General features: G+C 55.2%; 5 protein-coding genes across 5 annotated transcripts; 3 read left to right on the forward strand and 2 right to left on the reverse strand.

The window, feature by feature from the left end:
* Positions 1–4,003: 4,003 nt before the first annotated feature.
* Positions 4,004–7,825, forward strand: BUD2 (Inhibitory regulator protein BUD2/CLA2; the record flags this gene model as incomplete). Its single annotated transcript, XM_032033541.1, has 1 exon — positions 4,004–7,825. The coding sequence occupies one exon, from the start codon at positions 4,004–4,006 to the stop codon at positions 7,823–7,825; it is 3,822 nt and encodes a 1,273-aa protein (XP_031887260.1).
* A 914-nt stretch (positions 7,826–8,739) lies between these two features.
* On the reverse strand, positions 8,740–9,922 carry cyp41 (41 kDa peptidyl-prolyl cis-trans isomerase; the record flags this gene model as incomplete). Its single annotated transcript, XM_032033542.1, has 2 exons — positions 8,740–9,500; positions 9,565–9,922. The coding sequence occupies 2 exons, from the start codon at positions 9,920–9,922 to the stop codon at positions 8,740–8,742; spliced, it is 1,119 nt and encodes a 372-aa protein (XP_031887257.1).
* Positions 9,923–10,664: 742 nt separating this feature from the next.
* Positions 10,665–11,243, reverse strand: DTD1 (D-aminoacyl-tRNA deacylase 1; the record flags this gene model as incomplete). Its single annotated transcript, XM_066151638.1, has 3 exons — positions 10,665–10,900; positions 10,953–11,174; positions 11,210–11,243. The coding sequence occupies 3 exons, from the start codon at positions 11,241–11,243 to the stop codon at positions 10,665–10,667; spliced, it is 492 nt and encodes a 163-aa protein (XP_066009188.1).
* A 1,276-nt stretch (positions 11,244–12,519) lies between these two features.
* On the forward strand, positions 12,520–14,557 carry not3 (General negative regulator of transcription subunit 3; the record flags this gene model as incomplete). Its single annotated transcript, XM_032033544.1, has 4 exons — positions 12,520–12,774; positions 12,831–13,878; positions 13,928–14,441; positions 14,497–14,557. 4 exons carry the CDS (start codon positions 12,520–12,522, stop codon positions 14,555–14,557), a joined length of 1,878 nt encoding a protein of 625 aa, XP_031887255.1.
* Positions 14,558–18,974: 4,417 nt separating this feature from the next.
* On the forward strand, positions 18,975–19,921 carry CGGC5_v005985 (uncharacterized protein; the record flags this gene model as incomplete). Its single annotated transcript, XM_032033545.1, has 2 exons — positions 18,975–19,432; positions 19,504–19,921. The coding sequence occupies 2 exons, from the start codon at positions 18,975–18,977 to the stop codon at positions 19,919–19,921; spliced, it is 876 nt and encodes a 291-aa protein (XP_031887256.1).
* Positions 19,922–23,850: the final 3,929 nt, after the last annotated feature.

A 23,850-nucleotide genomic window follows, 5' to 3' on the forward strand; every position in this document is an offset into this window, starting at 1 on the left:
GGAAGCAGGTACCAGGCGCTCACCGGGCGGCACTCGTCTTCGTCCGAACATGTTTCCAAGCTGGTCTCGACGACTCGAGAAGGCCGACGGAGAGGAGGGGCGGCGGATGGGGGATTTGCGCGGAAGGGATCAGTGCACGCGGTCGCTGCACCCGTGCGCTGCATGGCGCCAGGCCAGCATGCTGGGTTGTTTGGTGCTAGGGTCGAATCCGCGCCTGTCTGGGCTGCGCTTTGGAGTATTCTTGGAGGGCCCGAATGCACGAAAAGGGATCGTCATGTTGCTTGGCCGCGAACCGAAGAGGTCGATTTGATGAACGGCAGCGTAGGGCGAGATGGTGTGCTGGGCATGCTGGGATAGCGAGCACCACCGTTGGTCGCTCCGGCCGAGGAGAGGAAGAACGAACGGCTAGCCTTCGTTGGGGATGCACCCACTCACGGCTTTTGCTAGTCGTGCTCGTCTTGCTGCTACTACTTGATGGCAGGGCGAGAAAGGGGCGGAGGCCGAATGGTGTTTATTGCTGATAGAGGAGCTGAGGTGGAAGGGGCGAGGTGCAGTCGTCAGGATAGATAAAAGAGGAATGGATAGTCGCTGGCAGCGGTAGTGTCGGATGGTTGGATGTGATCCATGGATGAGGGGTGTCGCCGTGTTGTGGGGTGGCATGGCATGGCATGGCAGTGTGAGTGACGGGGCAGTGGAATGGAGATGAACCGGGAGGGCGGATTCGCATTCTGGTTCGGTTCAGACGAGTTGAGGAGAAGAGGTGTAGAGGTGGGCGGAATGCGATATGGCATTGAAACAGACAGCTGGAACAAAGGGACTGCCGCTCATGTTCCTGTCCATCATCCGGTTGACAATGGGATGAAGGTGTCGGGCGTGTGTCCCGCGGGTGTCGACGAGACACGAGGCACTGTGGAATCTGGGGTTAGTTCGTCCCATTGACCGCTGAAGGGGCTAAGGTTTAATTCAGTCGCCGACGACACATGGCCCTCCGGACAGTTGGGTTTGGCTTGCACTTGCACTTGCACTTGCACTTGCAGACCGGTGAGATGCACTCCGGCCAGGCACCTAGGAAAAGCAAGCAAAAGCAGCCGGACTGGAGGTCGCACCTGACGCTCCTCGCCGTCATAGTCCGTGCCGGGTATTTTGTATCTTTCGAAGGGATGGAACACTGTAACTGAGTCCAGTGCTTTGCTCGAGCTTGGGCCTGGCCGGTCAACGAGGGCCGGTCAGGTGCCTCGATATCTTATTACCTACCGGCTACCTATGTCGAGATGCGTCTGCACATACATGCGTGATGCTAACAAGTACATACCACGCCTGCGCCGGTAGGACAGGGAGTCCGCAAGGGACGCAACACCATGGGCGTGGGAATGCTGAGGGAGACCCTCGATCCATACAGGCGGGAGGGAGGGATGGGCGTGCCATGTTGCCTCACAGTTACATTGAATTCAACACTGGTGACTGCTTACCTCACCTCATCACCTAAAAACGAAGGTCCCATCTAACAACAAGCGTGACATGGCGGTGATGGCTGAAGTGCCGTTTCCAAGGCAAACACCCTTAATTGCAAGAGCCAAAGTATCGAGTACCGTTCGTCCCCTAGGGACCTGGAGCCTTACTGTTTAGGGCGAGGTGCGGTGCGTGCTAAGACATGGCCCAAAACACCTCCAAGGCAATGGAAGGCGGGAGACTGGACGGGATGCACCTTCTGCCGTCCTCTCTTTTCCTGTCCTTGGCGTTCATGTCTCTCGATGCACTGCACTGCACTGCACTGCACTGCACCACCCTTACCTGCTTGCTTACCTTACCGTGCTTACCGCTCTTGCCGTCTCTACCGTCCGTACCTTACCTAACTTGCGTACCTTACCTTAGGGACTCTGGTTCTGGGAATCCAACCACTCACCTCACTCTCCCATCTTTCCCATCTCCCGCCGGCCTCCATTCTGTCTCCTTTCCCTCCCGTGCCCGTCTACTCGAGACGTCCCGACGATACTCTGCTTGTCCCCTTCAGTTCGCCGCGCCCCGTTTCGGTATTCGAGTCCAGCATCCCGTCAACGTTGGGGAAAAGTCGACGACGTTTTGCCCCTCGCCAGGGTGCATGCGACTTGTCGCCCCCTCAGCTATCGATCGTATCTATTGTGTATGGGGGATTGTCTCACCAGCCTCCGCTCTGCTGGCTCGATATAGCTTCGTTCTATCTGCATGCACTGCAGCACCGCCGTTGCTCTCCTATTGGCAGTGCCATCGGTCCACCACCAGCATCATAGGGGGCGTGTTTCTCGGGATTTGATGGATCCTGTAAGTCCAAAGTTCCCCCTCCTCACCTCCCCCTCCCTTCAGACCCTTCCATCTTCTTGCAACCATCTCGAAGCCTGTCGTCCGTCTGCCTGTCTCCAACTTCCCCGAGGTACCGAATACCACCTCGCTCTCCCTTGGTCAATTGGCAGCGCAGCCCCCAAACTCCCAACTCCATCCCAAGATTGCGGCAGACATACCCGTTCGTCGAGCGAGCACCTCAGTTTCAACTCCCGAACCCTCTCTTCTCCCTCCCCTTGTCCACACCCACGCCGACAAACCTCACTCGAGCCCCCTTCATCCATGCGCGTCGCTTGCTTTTCCTATGCTTCTTTCCAAGGCCTTCGTCCACTGACATTGGATATCTCGCTTGCCAACTAGCCTGGTCCCCAGTCTTCGCCATCTTCCCTGCCCTGATCCTCCGTGGTCCCACAGGCCTTGCCCGATTGCCTGTCCTACCCTGGTGCTTGAGACAGCCTTAATATGCATGTCGCGGCAGCACACTGGCCGAACATCCTGCGCAGTTAGCAGTAGCCAAGGTAGCTACGCTACGCTACGCTGTACTCAAACGACAAGCAGCGACATCCTTGGTGCTCGATTCCACTGCGCCGAACATCTAATCAGCAATAATATTTAGGTCCCCGGGTCCATCTCCGTTCTGGGTCCTCAGAATTTGCGACGAAGGAAAAAGAAGTGGGAAACCGAAAAAGCAATTAATACCACTTCAACCCACCCGAAGCCTTCATTCGATTAACTAACGCCCTTTTCCCCCTCGTCTGCCTACGGTCGGTCCTTCACCTGACGGATACTCCATACCGCTGCTGGCTGCGTGCTGTGCTCTCGACTCCGCAACACTGCGCCGCCTTCGTTTTTGTCGTCGTCGTCGTCCACGTCGCCGCCGCCCTGTCGAGGCCATCTCCCACTCTCCGCATCAGCTCTCTCTGGGTTTTTTTTTATTTTTTTTTTTACCGTTCGCTGCCACCGCCGCCCTCCCGCAGAAGGACCCTTCTCGGCACGACCCCGAATCCCTTCCACCGCCTGTGCGACTTTGACTTTGGCGGCATCGCCGAACACCGTACGAAGCCAAACTGTCCAGTCTTCTCGAATCTTGGACGGCCGCTGTTCGCTGCAACCCTGCATCATCCCACCTTAGAAGCTGTGGATCAACCACCAAGAATTCCCCGCTCTCAACCTCCCATCCCGCTGCTGATCCATTCTTCTCCCGCTCGTTCGCTCGCTCGCTCTTTGCCTTGCCCTGGCCTGGCTTAACGGTTGCCACCACACCGCGTCGCACTTTGAAGTTCCCCCCGAAATTATCGAAGGTCTCTTGCTGCGCACCACCATCTCACTTTCGTAGCTGAGAGTCTGTGTCCCAGCGACAACCAACGTCACCTCCGATACGCTGCGTTTGCGACGAGACTCCGCGCCGTGAGACCCGTTCACGAGCTTCTGGGCGACCGGCCAGCAACTATTATGCTTACTGCTGTGTGGCGGCATACACATCAGCCCCGAAAGCAGACCCGAATCGGCCAGCAGCTGATTGCTCGAGGACATAAGAAGCGTGCAGGATAGGGATTTCGGGAAACAAGACGTCGTGGGACGTCCAGGTGCAGTTCTTGGGAGAGACAGCAGCATATCGAGACGCACAAACAGTTCCTGAACGTCAGATGCGGGCAGTCCCCAAATGAGGACAAATCATGGAATGAGCATGGCACCACCGGGAATGGATGGACGAACCTACCACAACGGTGGTCACAACGTTACGCCGCGTCTCGAGTGGCCCCAAACCCAAAGTCAGACTTTGGCTGCCGACTCGTCCTCCCGCGGCATGGAACGCGCTTCGATCAACAACCTGCGCACATCCTTCCGCTCCAACCTGCCGCCGAACCCGACTATTCGCGCCGTGACACCGGAGTACCACCACCCCGAGGTCTCTCCGGCAGTGTCCGCCAGCTCCGTTTTCGATCCGGCTGCCAGCTTACACTCAGCCCGCAGCGGCTTCACCTCGACCTCCCCTCAAACCTCTCCGAGATCCATACCCGGAGACTTCCAAAGACGGCAGGGTGTGGTGTTCAATGACCAGTACGGCGGAGACTCGTACCAAAATTCAAGTAGCCCCCCTTTAAGGCAGCCCAACACCTTTCGGCCGAGAACACACACCATGGACGGGGCATTGAGACAGCAGTTCCTGAATGCGACGGCCAGGGAGGGCCCAGGTCGGCCACGCTTAGGGTCTTTCTCTTCATCCGGGTCACAACCGCTCTATGACGATGCCCGTTCGCCGCCGCCGCCCATTGAATCCTTGGGTTTTCCTTCAGTGATACCCGCTCGCCATTCCGAGATACCCGCAGGCGCCACAAACAGCTTGAGAGAAAAGAAATCGTCAAGCAAGCGACTGATCAAGCGGCAATCCTCACGTCCTACTTCGCCTCCTGCCACGACACCTTCAGTGGACTCACTACCTGTCCCTGTGCCGACTGAAAACGCGAACAACATTTTACTGTTGATGAAGAACCTGTGTGGTCGAATGAGAGGCGATATCGAGTTCAGAACCGAAACATCAGGCCATTGGCAAATCGGAGTCGCCTACGTTGATGAGGAGAAGGGATCCCTGATGTTTGACTCAGGTAACGATGGGCCATTCCACGTCCCCCTGGTGTCAGATCTGCGAGGGTGTCGCATCTCCCCCACCGAGCTGCCTGAAGGCAAGAAGTGCTTGGAGATTTCGTCTAACACACAGCCACCTGTGGATCTACTAATACACCCACTCCTCGCGGAGGAGCGAGATCTGTGGCTGGCTGCGTTGTTATGCTGGCAGCAAATGCGGCCACCTAAAGTCAAGCTCTCCAATGCGAACCGAAACCCAACCCCTACCCAATTAAGACCAGCAGTTAGGAGGCGCGGCTCTGAGAACGGAACACCAAAAACGACCAATGCACTCATCAAAGTTGGCCAGGTCCGGCTATGGGATAAGGGACTGGCTAGCTCTCCAAGGGCTATTGTCAAAAGACCCTCTACCAGGGACTTGAGATCGCCGTGTACTTCATGGCGGGTCGTTTCCTGCCTACTCCAGGAGAATGGCGAGATCAGGCTTACCACGAACGATGGTGATGCTGTCATTGCTGTGGTAGAGCTCTCTCAGCTGTCGAGATGCGCCATTCAACAGCTGGACAGATCTGTTCTCGACGAAGAATACTGCATCGGCATCTTCCCCCATTACTCCACGATATCCACCCAACTCTCCATTTTCCGACCCGTCTATATCGCATTGGAGAATCGTTTGCTTTTCGAGGTCTGGTTCGTCCTCCTGCGCGCCTTCGCACTGCCTGACATCTTTCTGTTGGAGCCATCTGCAGAAGGCGCTGTTGAGGTTACCGATTTGGATTCTGATCTTACGGGAGAGGTTTTCAGAATCGAAAAGACGATTAGTCTGAGGGTTACAGAGGCCAAGCTGAAGCCAAGAATTATGTCACCAGATGTTGGCAGCTTCGTCGACCGGCAGTCTAGGGATGCTGATCCACTGATTGGTAACTATCTCACAGAGGTCATCCTAGATGGCGAGGTTCGAGCTCGGTCAACAATCAAGACAGGCACAAAGAACCCTTTCTGGAGAGAAGACTACCAGTTCTCAGATCTCCCCCCGATGATGCCGTTTCTCTCTATTGTCCTGAAGAGAGTCGATGGGAACCTTGAAAGCTGGAGCCATCAGCTGCAAGCATCACTTGGATTGCCGAAGACGGGCAATCTGACGGAGGTTCTATGCGGTTCGGTTGACATCCCTCTCGACCAAGTGGAGCCTGGCAAAGATCTCGAAAGGTGGCTCGACATTTACGATGAGCGACAGCAAGTCGTTGGTACGATGCTCGTCAAACTTCAGCATGAAGAGCTCGTGGTACTTCACTCCAAGGAGTACCAGGCGTTATCAACTCTTCTCCACAGCTTTCCGTCTGGTCTGACTGCCCAGATTGCTGATGCCCTTCCCGGAAATCTCAGACGCCTCTCGGAAATCTTCCTCAACATCTTCCAGGTGTCCAATCATGCGAATGAGTGGCTTCAGACGCTGGTAGAGGATGAAATCGATGGTATCGGAGGCACACAAAACCAAATGAAAAAGTACCGATACAGCAGCAGGCTCAAGTCCAGCGAGGCGTTGGAATTCCACAACGGTAGAGAACAGGTTTTGCGTGACATGGGCAAGTCGTTAGCAGGGGAGGCCAACCTACTCTTCAGAGGCAACACCTTGCTGACACAAGCTCTCGAGTTCCACATGAGGAGATCAGGCAAGGAGTATCTTGAGCAGATGCTGATGGCCAAGATCTATGAGATCAACGAGATGAACCCCGACTGTGAGGTTGACCCCAGCAAATTGAAGCCAGGGGAGAACGTCCAAGAGCATTGGAATCGCCTCATTCAGATCACGACAGAGGTCTGGCAATGCATCTGCCGGGAGCCGACTAAGTGTCCTCCAGAGTTGCGGTCAATCCTCAAGTACATTCGTGCTGTTGCCGAAGATCGCTACGGTGATTGGCTGCGAACCGTCACTTACACCAGCGTCTCGGGCTTTCTCTTTCTCCGCTTCATCTGCCCTGCGATCTTGAGCCCGAAGCTCTTCGGCCTGCTACGGGACCATCCCCGGCCGCGAGCACAGCGAACGCTGACACTCGTCGCGAAAGCGCTCCAAGCGCTGGGAAATCTCTCAACGTTTGGCAAGAAGGAGGAATGGATGGAGCCGATGAACAAGTTTCTGGGTTCAAACCGCCAATCGGTCAAAGACTACATCGACACCATCTGCTCTATTCCTGTCGAACGCAATAAGGTCGCTCTGGGGCCATCCTACTCGACTCCGATCACCATTCTCGGCAGACTGTCTCCGACGGCTCGGGAGGGTTTCCCAGCATTGCCTCACCTGATCGACCACGCCCGAAACTTTGCTGCCTTGGTAAAGATGTGGACTGACGCAAACCCTATTGGCAATGGCGAGGTGTCCAAACCTGCTGGCGGTGAAGACGACATTCTCATCTTCAACGAGATGTGCATGAGCTTGCAAGAGCGTGCAGACATCTGCTACGCGAAGATGGACGGGTCGCTACACGATACCGCATCGCTTGCTGCATCCGCATCCGAGTTCGCCGATCAACTAGAACACAGCCAAGCTATGCTGGAATCTATGACATTCGCGACCTACCACAACAACAATTCCGCAACAAACTCTACTACAGCTTCAACGGTCTGGATGGAGCAAGACAATCTCGTGCCTCCTGGATCAGCCGGCAGCGATGCGTACATGGAGACGTCTTCGTCCCGAAGCCGTGAGCAACGCCGTGGCCGGGACAGGAGCTCAATGAGACAGAACTCTGGGCATTCGGACCACTCGACAGGACACCTCGCGACGCTCAAGCGTAACGGCCGAGCCACACGCCATATTTTGTCTGGCATCATGAAGCCATTTGCTCGAGGAGAGTCGCCTGACTCGTCGCCATCAGTATCGCGAAGCAAGAACTTTGAGCGTAACTGGAATACTGGCTACTGATCAACATCAGTGGACGCATCACAGACCAACACACACCACTTGAGGGCCACCGGCCGTCTCTTATTTTTCTTTGTTGCCTACTTTCTTCGCATACGAACATGAACACAAAAGCCCACGGGACTTTGACGACACAAAAATCTTCTGTTTTTAGTTTTTCTCACGACGAGGAGGATATCTGGATACGCGCATTTGGAGCGTATAAGATGGCGATCATGGCTGCTGCATTACTACTCTGGGAGGGAGGCAAGCCGGGCTCTCATGGGTATTCGTGAAACCACCCCGGCGTTTCTTTGACCCGACAGGGCAAGCTTTGCTCGCTCGGGAAGGAGGGAAGACAAAAATGGCTTCCCATGCATTGGTTGGAGGCTCGGCCCTGTTGTTTTTTGATGTTGATTGTTTCCTTCACCCTTCTTGCTTGCTAGGTTCCTTGGTGTAAGGTAGCCTTCGCATCATGGGACACGATGAATATACCCAGACACATTAGGATTAGAAGATACCTTTTTGCCTCGTCCGCACGAACCAGACGCGCGCGCAAGACACTTGATGCGCAGTACAAGAACATGTGCGTGTAATGTAAATAATATTGAACATTGTGTGGAGGTATCTACCTGAATCCTATGGTTTTTCTTTTCGTCTTCGCCATATCCGTCGTCTCTTTACGCCCCAAATTCAAATGAATTAACCCGGTTTTTAATCGCCCCAAAGACCCAAAATTCGTCACGTCTTCATCATCTCTTTTTCTAGGTCGTACCGCGCTCGGCTCCTAGTTGTCCGCTCTAGTCGATCCAACCCTCAATCCAGGCGCTACTGTGGTCGGTTTTCCAGCCTCATCGCTGTAGAGCTCCTCCGATGCCTCGATAGTCACATCAGCGAAGTGGACGAATGTGCACGTCATTTCAGAGCATAAGCATACTCTATTGGAAGAACTTCTTGTACGCAGCCTTTTCCTTGGCCGCGCGGGCGGAAGCCTTCTGCTTGACGGCGTTGAGCTCATTGAGGATGACCTTGTCCTCGGGAACAAGCTTGTGAGCCTCCTCCAGGTCCTTGATGGCGCTCTCGTCATCCTTGAGGCGAACGCTGGCGAAGCCGCGACGGTACAGAGCCTTGGCGCGGTCGGCATCCTTAATGCCAGCAATGTCGAGGGCGTAGCCGGCGGTCTTGGCGGCATCCTCCCAGTTCTCAAGCTTAATGTTGAGCAGGGCCGAGTTGTTGTTCAGGGAGAAGCGGAGGGCCTTGAGCTCGGCCTGTACCTCGGCGGGCTCGTTGTCGAGGTCAGGCTCCTCGTTGAGGTAGCGCAGACCCTTTTGGTACTTGTCAAGACCGGTCTGGAAGTCGCCGGCCTTGAAGGCCTTGTTTCCAAAGTCCTTGCAGGCCGTGGCGATCTTGAGCGTCTCCTTTGCGTCGGGAGGGGAGGCGCAATCCTCGGGGTAGTCCTCGTAGGTATCACCCATGGCATCAGGGGCCTTGACATCGGCAGCCAAGGCAGCGTCTCCGGTGAGCTCACCGCAGTCGGCGATGACGGCATCCTTGACGGGCTTGTCGCCAGTCTCGGTCTGGAGGTTCTCGATCTGGCGGACAACAGACTTGCCGTTGAGGACTTCACCGAAGACAACGTGCTTGTTGTCGAGGTGGGGGGTCGGGACGGTGGTGATGAAGAACTGAGAGCCGTTTGTATCTGTGTTGTAGGTGGTTAGTTTTTGAAACCGACGGCAGGGCTGAATAAGTACGGAGCAGCTTACTAGGTCCAGCGTTTGCCATGGAAAGAAGGAAAGGGCGCTCATGCTTCAAGGGGAAGGCCTCGTCCTCGAACTTCTCGCCGTAGATGGATTCGCCGCCAGTTCCGTTGCCGGCGGTGAAGTCACCGCCCTGGATCATGAACTGCTTGATAACACGGTGGAAGCCAGATCCCTTGTAGTGGAGGGGCTTTCCGGTCTTGCCCAAGCCCTTCTCTCCTGTGCAGAGAGCGCGGAAGTTCTCGGCAGTTTTGGGGACAAGATCGTTGTAGAGCTCCATGGTAATGCGACCGGCGGACTTGCCACCAATGGTCACGTCGAAGAAGACGCGGGAGCGCGCCTGCTTGGTCTCGTCGGCAGACATGGTTGCGGTTTGTGTGGTGTTGGTAAGGTGGGAAGGATGAACTGGTGTTGTCTCGATCTACCTAAGATCAGGCTGAGACGTTGCGCTCTGTGCGAGTGGTGCGGGGTAGAGAGCTTGTCACAGTCTCTGGGTATTTAGCTGGAGGTTGCTGTTTGGTCTGAGCTGTGGATAGCTTCAACCAAGTGAAAGTCAGACGCAACTGTGAGTGGTGACCAGAATTAAGTCAAAGGAGCAAGATTTAAAGTGACGATGCGGCGTTGGTAGTAGTCAAAGTTAAGAATACCTCTCCCCAAGTGAGCTCACAGCTAAGTGGGGTTGCGATGGAACTTTCTAGCTCCAGGAAGACCTGGCGCGGGGCAGCTGTGTTGCACCGCAATCCTGCGCGGCAGTGGGGGAAGCGACGCCCGAGCCAACCCCCTTACCTAAAGGAAGGGCGGTTTGGCGCTTGCCAGTCAGCAGCTTGTCGTTTGTGAGGAAGGCAGCGTCGGTGACGATCTACCAATCAGCTCCTGCAGTTTTCAATCATGGAGATGTCAGTTTCGCATGCCTGGGAAATGGCCTTGTGGCCTCTCTATGTGCCCAACCCTGGAACCAAGGGTATGTTCATCTAGTTGAAGTCTAACAGCTCAAGTAGTAGTCCATCTATTGTTTGCCCCGTATCTATGAGCAAGAGCTCCAAGCCTCGGGTATACTTACAATCCAAAGGGACCATGAAACCGAATGCAGTGCCAGACGCAGGTACTCACTGCTTCGGCGGCGCAGGGTCTGTGTTGAGCTCCAGGGTTACGGGGCCATCGTTGACGAGAGCGACCTCCATCATTGCCTGAAATCTCCCATCTTTGACCTTGTCTGCGGCGTAACCAGCCTGGACCTTCTGCAAGAAGTGGTGATACAGCCGCTTGGCGTCCTCGGCGCCTGCCGACAGGCGGAAGTCAGGCTTGTTCTTACTAATCTTAGCGAATAGTGTGAATTGAGACACTGTAAAGGTTAGGAAAGCCGGCGCGCTGATTCATCATCATGACAGACCTACCGCAGAGAACTTCCCCGGAAATGTCCTGGACGTTCTTCTTCCATCTGCCGCCGGCGTCGTCATCCCACATCTTGAGCTTCAGCACCTTGGTTGCAAGAGCTTCTGCTTCCTTCTCCGTGTCACCGGGGGCAACGGCAGCGAGCACCAAAACGCCTTTGCCAATGGAGGAGATGACCTCCTTGTCCACTGTCACCGAGGCGGACAGCACACGCTGGACGATGGCTGGAAGCAAAAAGAGTCAACATACTTGGACTTACAGCGGATAATAACGGAAGGATCCTTGCCTTTCATCTTGCAGCACTGCGTAAATGCAATTTGGCAGAAACAGGGAATAGGTTTCAGAGCTGAGAACGGCAGAGGATTCAAACGCGCGGATCCGTCTCTTCAGACACTGATTGATTGACCGGAGCGTGGAACCGCCTCAGCCGTCGACCGGATGAGGTCAAAAAGTGCCAAACACAAGGAGGAAAATCCAGGGGCTAAGATGGTAGTAGCATGCAGCCAGCCAATGCCGTCTGAAGGTTGAGAAGCCACCGATCAACCAAGCGTACAGATTGCAGTACGTAGAAAGCAACTCAGGTACCTTTAGCAATTGATGAGGGGAGAGACAGGCTAGCGACCAAGGCGTCCTGGGGTTTGTGGCCTTGGCTTACGCCCGGCGATTTGAGGGGGAGGGGGTTAGATCCTCAAGGAAACCAGAGGGCACAGCTACGATCTGTTTGCTTCGGGTTGCAACCCAATGCTTGCTGGGAATAGAAATGAGAGCGGCCAGAGATAGAAGCAGCCCGCAATCAAAAATCGAGACACTGGACGGCTGGAAATTGAAGCTATTGGGTGCTAGACACCTGGATAGACAGGCTGACAGGGAGTTTAATAGGGTGCGTGCAGGTTGGTGGCAGGTCTTCACATCCCTGAACGCGACTGGAGTGGCAGGCTGGGCTGAAAGGGGCCGTGTCATCATTCGCCCTACACAGTGCAGACCTGGACAGTCGCGACTTCCTTCAGATAGACCTAGAATAACTCAGATGTTACACGTTGGGTGCTCAATCACTTTAGAGCCACCTAAAAGTCGCGGCTTGGGTCATTAGAAGTGCCTGAAATACTACGACCACCTGACAAAAATAAAAATTCCCCACTTCACCAGTATATGGTGCTTGTTTACCTCTCACCTCAGACTTTCCCTCTACCACAAACAAGGTACCTCCAGACGTCCCACCTTGGCGCACGGCTTTCACCCACGCCTCCAGCTGGCGGTTCTTTCTTCCGCAGCCTCAAATCATCAAACAGCCGCATCTGTTTGTTGCAAGCAAATTTGGATCGCGCAATCACTGATCGCCGGTATTTTTCGGCGCAGTAGTCGTCATTCGAGGGACACAAAACCTCATCACCACCCACTCTCCGCCCATCGGCACATCGATAGCGCATCAGACGAGCCTGAGCTCCGATCCGAAGCCGTCATCATCGCCATCAATCACCACAACCATACCTGACACCCCCAATCAGTCGATACCGAAACTCCAAGCCGGACGAACGATCTCCATCCCTGATACACACACAATCAGGCACCATGGCGGCACGAAAACTGCAACAAGAAGTCGACAAGTGCTTCAAGAAGGTGGCCGAAGGCGTCGCCGAGTTCGAGGCCATCTACGAGAAAATCGAGCAATCGAATAACATTTCTCAGAAGGAGAAGCTGGAGGACAACCTCAAGCGTGAAATCAAGAAGCTCCAGCGTCTACGAGATCAGATCAAGACATGGGCCGCAAGCAACGACATCAAGGACAAGGCTCCTTTACTGGAACACCGTCGCTTGATCGAGACGGTCGGTGGCCCATGATCCCGCGGTAGCCTTCCGTGGCTCTGCTAACTCTCTCGCAGCAAATGGAGAAGTTCAAGGCCGTCGAGAAGGCCATGAAGACTAAGGCATACTCCAAGGAAGGGTTGGCCTCTTCAGCGAAACTCGACCCACAAGAACAGGCCAAGGCAGAGGCAAGCGATTTCCTGAGCAGCATGGTCGACGAGCTGGAACAACAGATCGAGACCCTCGAAGCCGAGAGCGAGTCGATACAAGCCACCATGAAGAAGGGCAAGAACCAGTCTGCCAAGGCCGAGCGCATCGCCGAGATCGAGCGCATCATTGAGCGCCATAAATGGCATCAGAGCAAACTTGAGCTAATTCGGAGATCCCTCGAGAACGGTGGCGTGGATACGGATCAAGTGACCGACCTCGAGGAATTGATCCGCTATTACGTTTCAGATGGCATGAACGACGACTATATCGAGGACGACGAGATGTACGATGACTTGAACTTGGACGAGGAGGAGGGCGTGTACGGCATGCCTCAGGATGGTGACAAGGGATCGTCGCAAGACGCCCAGTCGCAAGCAGAGGAGCCAACACCGGAGCCCGAGATCATCAAGCCTCCAAGCGCAAAGCCAAAGGCAGTGGCCGAGGTATCTGCGTCGGGACGGAGGTCGAGTGCGCAATCCAAGTCCCCCTTACCGGCGCTGGCAACGCTGCATACGCCATTAGCGACTATCAGCAACGGCAACTCGAGCGGCCCCGTCATGAAGCCAGCATCTGTTCCCGCAAGACCTGCAGAAGGCCTCAAGTACGCTTCTGCGGCGGCGGCAGCAGCGGCGTCAGACAAGATTGGAATCTCCCCGTTGCCACCTCCACCAGGCGCCCAACCCGTCGCCATTGCCAGTCCAGCGCAGGCCAAGACGAGCGTATCAAACTCTCCAGCAACGACATCCGCACACCCAGTCGCTGCGAAAGAGCCGGAAATCAAGCAGCCAACGGTACCGTCAGCAAGCACGAGCGAGGCCCCCGCAACCAGCGCAAAGGCAATGCCCACTCCGAGCAAAGCGGAAAAGCGGGCAGCCAAGAACCAAGCCGCGGCGGAGGCGGCGGAAGCTGCCAAGGGTAAGCTGCCACGGAATTGCAGTCGACTTCATATGCTGACCATCTATAGCTGCTCAAACGAACGGCGCCGCCAACGGTGTCAAGCCTGTCGTGGAGGAAGAAGAAGAGGAGTCGATATACCACCTTCCCGCTTCTCTCCAAGACCTCGTCGAGTCGTTCGAGACGTCACGCAAGCGCCCGCCTTCCTACACCTCAGCGACCACACAGCGCATGCTCCAGGCATCGCAGGCCATGTGCCCCGACATTATGGACACGGATGTACCGCGGACCTACCGCCCCGACGTGCGCATTTCGTCGTCAGGAACCGGCTTCCCTTCGGAGCCTCTTCCGCTATTCGAGGACCCGCGTCTGTACCAGCGCATCGATCCTGACACTCTATTCTACGTCTTCTACTACAAGCAAGGCACGCCCCAACAATACCTGGCGGCCAAGGCGCTGAAGGATCAGAGTTGGCGGTTTCATAAGCAGTACCAAACCTGGTTCCAGCGCCATGAGGAACCGAAGAACATTACGGAGGAGTTTGAGCAAGGCACATACCGGTTCTTCGACTATGAGAGCACATGGTAAGTCTTTCTTGGGGACGACAGAAACCAGAGCCAGTACTAACGACTCGCGCAGGATGAACCGTAGAAAAGCGGACTTCAAGTTCGCCTACAAGTTCCTCGAGGACGATGTATGAATAGGTGGCATTGTTCACACGGTATTACCAGGCGTAGCCCCGGATTGGGATGGGTTTCTCGAGCCTCTGGTATCGGGGAGGAATGGCGTTTGCCTCGTTTTGCGGAAACATACGGCCAGGGCTGATCTGGCCCAATCTTTGTTGAGTACACTGACTACTGACTGGTCATTCAAGGTTAGGCGATAGGCCGCCTGATGAATACTACCTTTGCACATGGAAGAAGAAATGCCCCGCCACCGCCGCGTGACCCCAGATGGGGCTTTTGCCCTTGGCGGTTGCAAGTATGCTCATGGTGATACCCGACTTGTGCTCTTGCCTCGGGCGATCTATGTCCGCAATTGCCCAATGGCAGAGAATGCTTGGTTGTTGAGGGGGAGCGTCATGGTTACACATATCGATGACTGCGGTTGATGCTGGGTTTAGGTTGAAACTTGGCAGCAGCCACTAGTAAGGTAGTTCTAGATGGTGCTGCACATCACAACGGCACAGTCGCGTTTACCCGTAAAGCAGCCACACACAACAACAACACATGGTGTCTGGGGCCATACGCGGCTGCTCAGCCTCGATGATGTGTGTGTTTCTCGGTTGCTCGGTTGCAGGTTACCGAATGACCCCATAATCGTCTCTTTCGAGGCAAAAATTACCACAGATGGTTACAGTGAGAGACGACGACAGGGCCAGCGAAGCCGTTGCCGTCTGCAATAAAGACGCTCCGCCACCATGTCATATCATAAGCCGGGCGTAGAAGCTCCAGGTAGGAAGTCGGCTTGGACGCAGATGAGTGGTTGAGCGTAGGCAGCCAGTTAAGTTTAAGCAAGAACGATGGCGGTATGTAGCTAGGCAGGTTTCTAGGTAAGTAGGTAGCTGCAGGGAAGAGCAGCAACGTAAGGTAGTCGTCAGCAGGGGAGGAGGTGCATCGCATTTTGGAGGTTAGGTAAGGTCGGGCAATGTAGATAAGGTGAGGCAAGGTGCCTAAAGCGGTTAAGTAGGCACAAGGGAAAAGCCAGGCAGGCAGGCAGTACAAAACAGAACAGAGTAAATGCAGTTCGTGTTGGTGGTGGTAGTGATGGTTGTGGTGGCAGGGGATGGAGTCGGAGTGGGCAATGTCGTGGGGCCCGCGGAACGATACGCAGGTCACCCAGGTCATCATCTAGGTACCATTAAGGTGCGTTAAGCGATGGAAGTTTTCTAGAAGGCAAGAGGGGCCCCACTATGACAGCTGCACAGCGGTCGGGTCCAACCCAGGAGGGGCCGTACAAGGCGGGCACATTGGACGACCTGAGGACCTTACCCTCTGATCATGACCGAGCCTGGACTCCATTTTGGCCACACATGACATTCTCTTGCAGTTGGCGGAGGTGACAAGCTCGTTGGAACCCACCGCCTCGAGACGATGTCTCCCCTCGAATCGCCCCGAGCTTGCTGCAGAAGAACATTCTTTGCGTCTTCCAGAAAATGGCTCGTCCGAACAATGTCTCCATCAGGGATGGATCTCGTGTGCCAATGTCGCCTCTCTGTGTTGCGCGCTTTTGGGGTGAACCAACCGGCAGGCACCCATTGGCATTGAGGGCGAGCGATGGAGAGCGCTTCGCTTCGTCACTTAGCTTCACCGAGTCAATCGCCCGCACTGCATCGCGGCACATCACATCCCCTTCGCCTGTCAGCTCGACCGCTGAGGCACTCCGCAGGCCCGCCGTATCTTTTTCCCCATTCGGCCTGCCAGGGGGGCGACCCTTCTTTGCATTTCTGTCGCAAACAGCGACGGCGCAACCCATTTCCTCGGAGACAGCTGACCCAATGCCAAAATGCATCGTCTCGGCGACGAAGGCGAGCAGGATGAGTCGAAAAGACGGGCAGACACCGCAAAATGCGAGAAGGTGCACAACCGCAGCCCCAGTCGTAGACCGTCATCGGCCACCGTGGCCATTACCGTCCGTGGAACCTGCTGTCCAGGACGGACCGCTTGAGATTGTCAGAGTGGGCAATCTGGCCGGGCAAGTAGGCCGGAAGAGGTCCAGAGTTCGTCTTCATTGCATCTCACTCGCCTGCTGACTTTGGCCCATCTGGGTCTCTCAGGCTATTCAGGTGGGCAGTCATGCAGCTCTGCGGCGGATCCAGCGGATTGGCCCCCGAAGGCAGAACAGACATCCTGACGGTGGTTGCACTGCAACTGCGCAGCCCAGTCAGCCATTCGGCCGACCAGTCATACCTTTGGATCGTGAGCGTTGAGTCCATCTCGAGGACATGGGGCATGGAAGCGTCAACCGAGGTACGAAGCGTGTTCGCGTCGCTACCTGACCGTGCCTCTTTTGATGCTTGCTCATGCCTGGGCTCGGCAGCCAGACGCATGCTCGCAGCGCATGCTGCTGCCACCGGGTCATGGCCTCACCTGCCTTATTACTGCATAGTACGGATGGCCAGTGAGCGGTTCGTGATTTGCGGTACCATTGTCTCTCGGCTGATTCCACTTCAGCATGTTGGACCCTGGGCTGCAAGGACTGCAAGCGTTCACGGGGCCACTAGTGTGGCAGTGCGGGGCCCGGCCAGGCAACGACATAGTGTGTTACTCTTCGAGTCAAGCCTCCTCCGCGATTCCGATCTTCACCTCTATCTCAACTCGACAGCCGCATCGCATTTCTGCCAAGTCCGCCCCGAGCCCCCCGTCTGCTCACTCGTTCCAATGAGCGATAAACCTGAGCATTGCCATGACATATCTCGCCCCTGTTTTTCTAGTCGACACTGCCCTTACTGGTCTCTCACGCTCGAGCTAGACACAAACGACCCCTTGCCTAGGGACCACCACCGCACACCACCAACAACACGACAAGAACATGCCAAGCCTACCTTACCACTTACCTTCTTTTACCCTGCTCTATGGATACAAACAGAGCAGGAGTACCTACTTGAGCTAAAACAAGGTACCTTGCACCATACTTCTCCATACGTGACTGCATACACCACCACCAGTCCAGTCCACCACCCCTACCAACAAGAACAAGCCTAAAACGCAGTACATGCTGTCCCCAACTCCGGGTTGACTGACCTTGTCCTTGTCTTGACCCTGTCTCGACTCCTCGACTCTTCGTGCCGTCCAAACCGACCGCCAGAAACATTTCCGTAATAGCCCTTACCCTGCCCCGGTTTATCTTTTGGGTCTACCAGACATGTCTTGGGTCGTTAGTATCTTTGCCAATGAGCATCAACCCAGCGTTTCTCAGAGCTGACTGCCCAGCCCGCAAGTCTCCTCAAGTCGACCCCCTTCCGACAAGATGTCCATGTAAACGGCCGTTGAGGCCCCCTTCCCTGCACGTCCCGACACCTTATTCCCCCGCCAGCCCTGTCTAGTGATAGGACGCTGCTCGCACATCCACAAATCGTCATGGGTACGGGGGGAGTGCGGCGGGTCTGAGCTGACCTTGTCTACACATGTTGCCAATACGTCGACGTGCCAGCTGCTAGTACATGCATGTCTTCGCGCGTTGAATCCATCGACTGGGTGGCTGGCGGCTTCTAAGCCCCTTTCTAGAAGTATGTCACTCACCGAGGACCGCCTCTGAGAGCTTCAACTTGTGTGTGGAGGGTCCCAAGGTCCCCAGCACCTGCAGTTGTCTCCTCGCTTCGCGCCGCCTAGGCACATAACTTAATCCATCTCGACCCTACACGGCACAGGCCCAGGGTCAACTTTGCGCCCTTTTGAGGCTCCCCATTAGCCAAGACCAAGGGGGGACCCAAGGCCGTCTTACGGAGATGAAGCCATGTGCGCCGGGTGGACAACCATGACTCCATTCCGCTACTTCTGCTGCCACATCTCGTGTCTCTCTACCTAGCCGTGCCGCTCGAGGTTGACGTATTCCTTCATCGAGCATGGCGGTGAACTTGGCCTTGCCTTGCCTTCGTGTCCGTAATACTTGAACCACCCGTTTCCCACCCCGACTCGTGTATCCATTGTTTGTAATCACTTCACACATTCCAACTGTTCAATCCTTCCAAAAGCCAAACATCAAGCTCCCCGAGCCAAAAGGTCGATCTGTCTAGTTTGAGGTAAAAGAAAGAACCACCCACACTCCTTACCAAAACGTAAACATCCCCCCGAGGCGGCCAGAAACAACTCGGACGTCAACCAACCAACTTTCAAGCTTTTCAGATGGGAAGCTGCTTGCACGCCACGCTTGCATCCATCTGAAGTCAGACCCCCACGACCAACCCGTAGCGGCGTCTGATTGTGTAAGTCATCACTGATTTCTACTTCAATACCCCCCAGCAAGTTTACTTCCGGGCCAACCTCCCCTCGACCACATGCTATCCTTTACTTCCCAATTCACCTTGACAAGGGCGACCCTCTCCTTACTGAACTGCTATCCACAGACCGGGATACAAAACGGTTTAGACAGCACGACAGTTGTTCACCCATCACACAATGGGCAGCCAATACTACCGCGGCGCGAGCTATTATGTTAACGCAACGTCTCCAGTGTCGGCGGGAGGAGACTTCCTTGAATCTCCCACGTTCCTAGAGGCACCGGCGCTCGTTAGACAGCTGTCCGACACCAGCTCAAGCAGAGAGCCCCTCACACCGTCCTCCTACGGCTCGCCTGGATCGCCAGGCATGTCCTACGCTTACCACACGACGAACATGAGCCACTCCCCGACGGACAACAGCTATGCGTCGTACTACGGCGAGGACACCGGCGGTTATTACGGCGACGACTACGCCACCGCCGCGTCCTCTTCGGCGCAGCAGACGACGGATTCCTACTATGGCGACGTCGACTGGTCAAAATATGACTACGTCCCCACCGAGGATGGAGGTTACTGGCAGATGAAACCACGATTCGTTCCTGCAGGGCAGTATCCAGCGGTGATACCTCACCAGGGGTGAGTAGACGACAGGGAGGCCGCTTTCCCCCAACACGGATTGAAGCTAACAAGGCTGTGAAAAACTGCAGAGGACAAGAACAGCAAGAGGTGGTAGACTACAAGTTTCCCTGCCTGGAAGCCGGCTGTACCGCGAACCCGTTCAAGAGGAAGGCAGACCTCGAGAGACACTACAGACAAGTGCACCAGGACCCGTCCAAGAAGGAGGCTCACAAGTGCGATTATCCCAAGTGTTCGAGGAAGAACGAACCGTTCGGACGACGAGACCACTTCCGCGATCACTTGCGAGACTATCACAACGAGGACATCTTCAAGCGGGGCACGCACGTGGATGACAGCTGGCTCCAGGGCCGTAATCTGTCGTCCCGGTGGTGGCGGTGCTCAAAGTGTCTGATCAGGGTCGACGTCAACTCGTACCCCGACCATGTCTGCCCCAAATGCAAGAACCCGTGCGAAGACAAGCGCAAGCGAGCCAGAGGTTGGCATTGAGCTCGCGCTCGAGCATTCCCCGGAGCTGTCAACCTCGAAGCTCCTCGAGTCGATTCGAGCCGAGTCGCGACAATGGAGACGAAGCTGCGGTCAAGGGAAGAGACACACAAGAGAAAGCTGCTACGCCGGCTGCGCCTCTTTGCAGAGTGGACTTCTCATTGGGTGGACATGCTGATGCCTAGAGTGCGCAGCAATGATGAACCTGCAAGAAGCATACATACCCCACATGGTGTCGACCGACGTTCGCGAACGGGTTACGGAGGAAGGGACATGAGAAGACGAAACCAGGTTTCCGGGGGGGCGTGTGCGCGCGCGCGATCAAGTGGTGGTGGATGTGTTGTTCTTTCCGCACATCTTGGACCTTGCCTCTGCCACCCCAAGGATGCCCTCCGGGGTCCGTTGCCCGACACGACTCTGACCACGCCGACTCATTCGAACGGGGATTTTCTCATTGGACTTTGAGCAAACTTACAAAAGTGCGGCTGAGGTCCCGCGGGCCAGCGAACACCACCATGGCATGCGCACACAGACACAGCTCTATCAGACTCCCTCTCTCGTCCTGCCGCTTCTGCGAGCTCGGCGACGAGAAATCATGACGTCTGGGGCCAACCCGTGCGTTCGCAAGTTTTCTCACCAGGGCCCGGTGGTTCGCTGCGGATAGGCCAAGGTGGCCAATCACGGAGTCGGTCGTGGTGGCCTCTCTCCTCGGAACTGGTGGACCGGCGGCGGCAACAGCTGTCAGTCGAGCTATGAGTCGGCGGCGGCGTCAGACTCCGAACCAAAAGGCCCCCGGTCGCTTCTTCCTGCCTGCCTGCTGGTTGGACCCAAAGGTGCCTTGCCTAGGCCGTTTAAACTGTTTGAATGGTTGGAGTTTTCACCTTTTGAGTCTAGATGCGATTGGCGCTGTGGCCCTCTTGCATGGGAACATGTTTCTTCTCGGGCAGTCATGTGGAGCGGGAAGGCATGGGGGAGGGTGTGTATAGGTGTGTGTGTACGACCCAGAGGTGAGAGACGAACGGAATTCTGGGAGTACGAAGTGGTGCTGCGAGGGGAAGGTGTTGGTGGTCTTCGCTGCGAGTCGACGTCGGCATGTCGAGCCTTACCCGACTGGGAAGGCTTCGAGAAGAGTTCCACGCAGGCTGTGTGGCTTTGCGCACACCCACATCTGAAGATGCAGGCAGAGCGGAGCTGCAGTAGCACAGGATGAGGGGTGAGGGTGGTTGGGAGAGGTCCTCGGTGTTCGGTCACTTTTGTCTTTTGTTTCCTGTGTGGTGTTTCTGCATGGCGGCGGGGGCTGTGTTTCGATTTTGCTCACCCTATTCTGCCCATGTTTGGTTCCTGGTTCTGTACTCTGTTCCATTCCTTGGGAATTGGGGATGATGGATTGTCCATCTGATACGACAGGGTGGTGGTTTGAAAGGCTCTTGCATATGTGTGGCGCAAGGCATATTCGGGATGATGAGAAGACACTGGCGGAAAGGGTTGTCTCTATCGTTTTTAATGTGGGGCTGCGAAGGGACCTTTTTTGTTTCCGTGTCCCTCGCATTCGGCGGAGCCCTGTGGGGCGGCCAGGGAGGGGTGCAGTTCATCAGTCATCATCATCATCATCCTCACGGATACGATGACGGCTTACCTTCTTCAGGCTTTCACATCCCTTGGCCAGGGGGAGAGGAGATTTTTTTCTTCTTCTTTACGACAACGGCTATTACAGCAACCATGGGTTGTCCATGGGCTGTTGCTGCAAATAGCCGTGTACATTAACGATTTCTATGATTCGACGGCAGACATGCAAATAAGAGGAGGAGAAAGCAATACTTGGTAATAATAGAGAGATACCCCTGTTTGGGAAAATACATATGAGCATTCTCAATGACATACCTGCACCGCAACCCGCCCTAGCGACACCACACCGCATCACATAGATGCCCCAGATCGGGCATACGCAGCACATAATTCCACCTCGCCCTTGAATTTTCCACGGACAGAACACGCTCGTTGACAGGCAAGCGCGAGGAAGGAAGGAACATGGGGTGGCGGGAGCGGGAGAGGCTAAGCAAGACAGAGAGACTCTCGAGATGAGCCCATGTTCTGTACAACACACACCCCCTCCCCCCTCCATTAGCCAAAAACGCCAGAAACGGCCTCGCTTCCGTCGCGGAAGGAATCGCACGCAAAAAGGCTGTACTGTGTTTTTCGCCGTGTCAGAAGCTTTAATTTCACCAGTACCGCGTCTTAAGCATCTGACGAGAGATTGTTATGTGTTTCCCTGTTTGGGCCGTGTGACGGGGGGTGAAGGAGGAGGAAGGGGCTCAGCCACTACGGTACACCCTTCAGTCGAGAGAGACGTCGTCGAGGTAAGGTGTCGGAGGGGCGACGGAATCGGTACGGCGGCGGCGATATTTCCGTCGGGCGTGTGTGGTTTAAACATGTTTCGTGAATATGATTTTGGTCCACCGCTGTCTACCGTTAGGCTGAACACCTTGGGGAAGCATGGTTTGATTTGCAAGATACATGCCATTTCTGGTGATCGGCCGCAGAAACAGCCTCGTGGGATTGGGCAGGGCATATTCAGTCGTCCCAGGTCTTTTCTGATTGGGTTGTTTGATCCCGGTTTAATATCCATGAACCAGTGTTGAAACAATTTCTTGGTGGGATTGGAAAGAAGGAAGCACGTGGGGATTATGTTTTTCATTTAACAGAACCCAGCCGCAGCCTGTGGGGAAATGATTAGAGAAAGAGAGAGAGAGGCGGTGGCTCATCACGAAAAAGTCAACAAAATCGACAGACTATCGCATTTGCTCGTATGTACGAATATGTGCTTGGGTGTAGGTAATGGTTGGAGGGGGCACTTGGCGCAGTTGTCGCCTATCCAATCTGAGGGAATGCTGCGGTCCGTGTGTAACCATGACATGGTCCCATTTGGCGCACACCACACACGCACACACACACACACACACACACACAACACACCCTGGTCACGTCAACTTTTTTTCAGCTGGACGGCGATCATTGAATCTTGTCACTGCCGCTAGTCTGAGCGTCTGGCTGTACTTGGCCTTTCAGGAAAGAAGAGTTCGAAAAACGGTTTGCCCAGCGATGTTGAGATGTGACCACGGAGGAATTATCAGACATGTGGCCGGCATCCAGATTTGTGGCTCGAGGTGAGGGAAGGACCATCGGCATGTTTAAGGGAAGAATTCATTCTTCTTGCCTGGCGATCACGCCCTTTTCCCTGGATGTTGAATTGACAAGATGTCGGTGATGAGGGGGAGATGTAGGCGCACGGCACGGCGAGGCGCCTTGCGCGAGAGTGAGAGAGGTGTCACAAGAGAAAGGCGGCAAGAAGGTCGTTTATGCGTATTAGAGGCGCTGATCCCGTGGTAATCGTCATAAGGCGGTGATGGATGCCAGTCCATGTGTTGTTGACAGGAAGGGGTTTGTATGCAACTGAATGACACTGACGCAGGTCAAAGTAGACTCTCTGACTAGGCAGGCCAGCGCGCTAGCGTGTCGAGATACGGGCGGCCGGGGGGACGGATAACGAACCTCTGACATCCCTGTCCGTGTTTGGCCTCTTTTTCGTGTGCCGTATTCTGGGATCTTTTGGCGAGCTAGCGCGGGATTTGCGGGTAGGATAGGCTTCCTTGATTGCTGTGCAGTAGATGGACGAGCTATGCTGTGTTTGGGTTCCAATTCGGAGGTTTGTTTTCTCGTGCGTGGATGACGATGTTGTCTGTGAATATCATGTCATGAGATGGGTGAGAGTGAGAGAGAGAGAGAGAGGTGAATGTCTCGCCGATTTGATGTTAGCCTTCTGGCAGGCAAGGCAGGATCGGATAGGGGGGACATAGAGGTACAAACGGTAGTGTGAAGATCACCACCAAGGCGGCATGCAGGAGTCGGGTACAGGATGGCCGAAGTTGACCGAC

Source organism: Colletotrichum fructicola (genome assembly GCF_000319635.2).
Source record: "Colletotrichum fructicola Nara gc5 chromosome Unknown KSG_Nara_v1_contig03, whole genome shotgun sequence".
Classification (NCBI taxonomy): domain Eukaryota; kingdom Fungi; phylum Ascomycota; class Sordariomycetes; order Glomerellales; family Glomerellaceae; genus Colletotrichum; species Colletotrichum fructicola.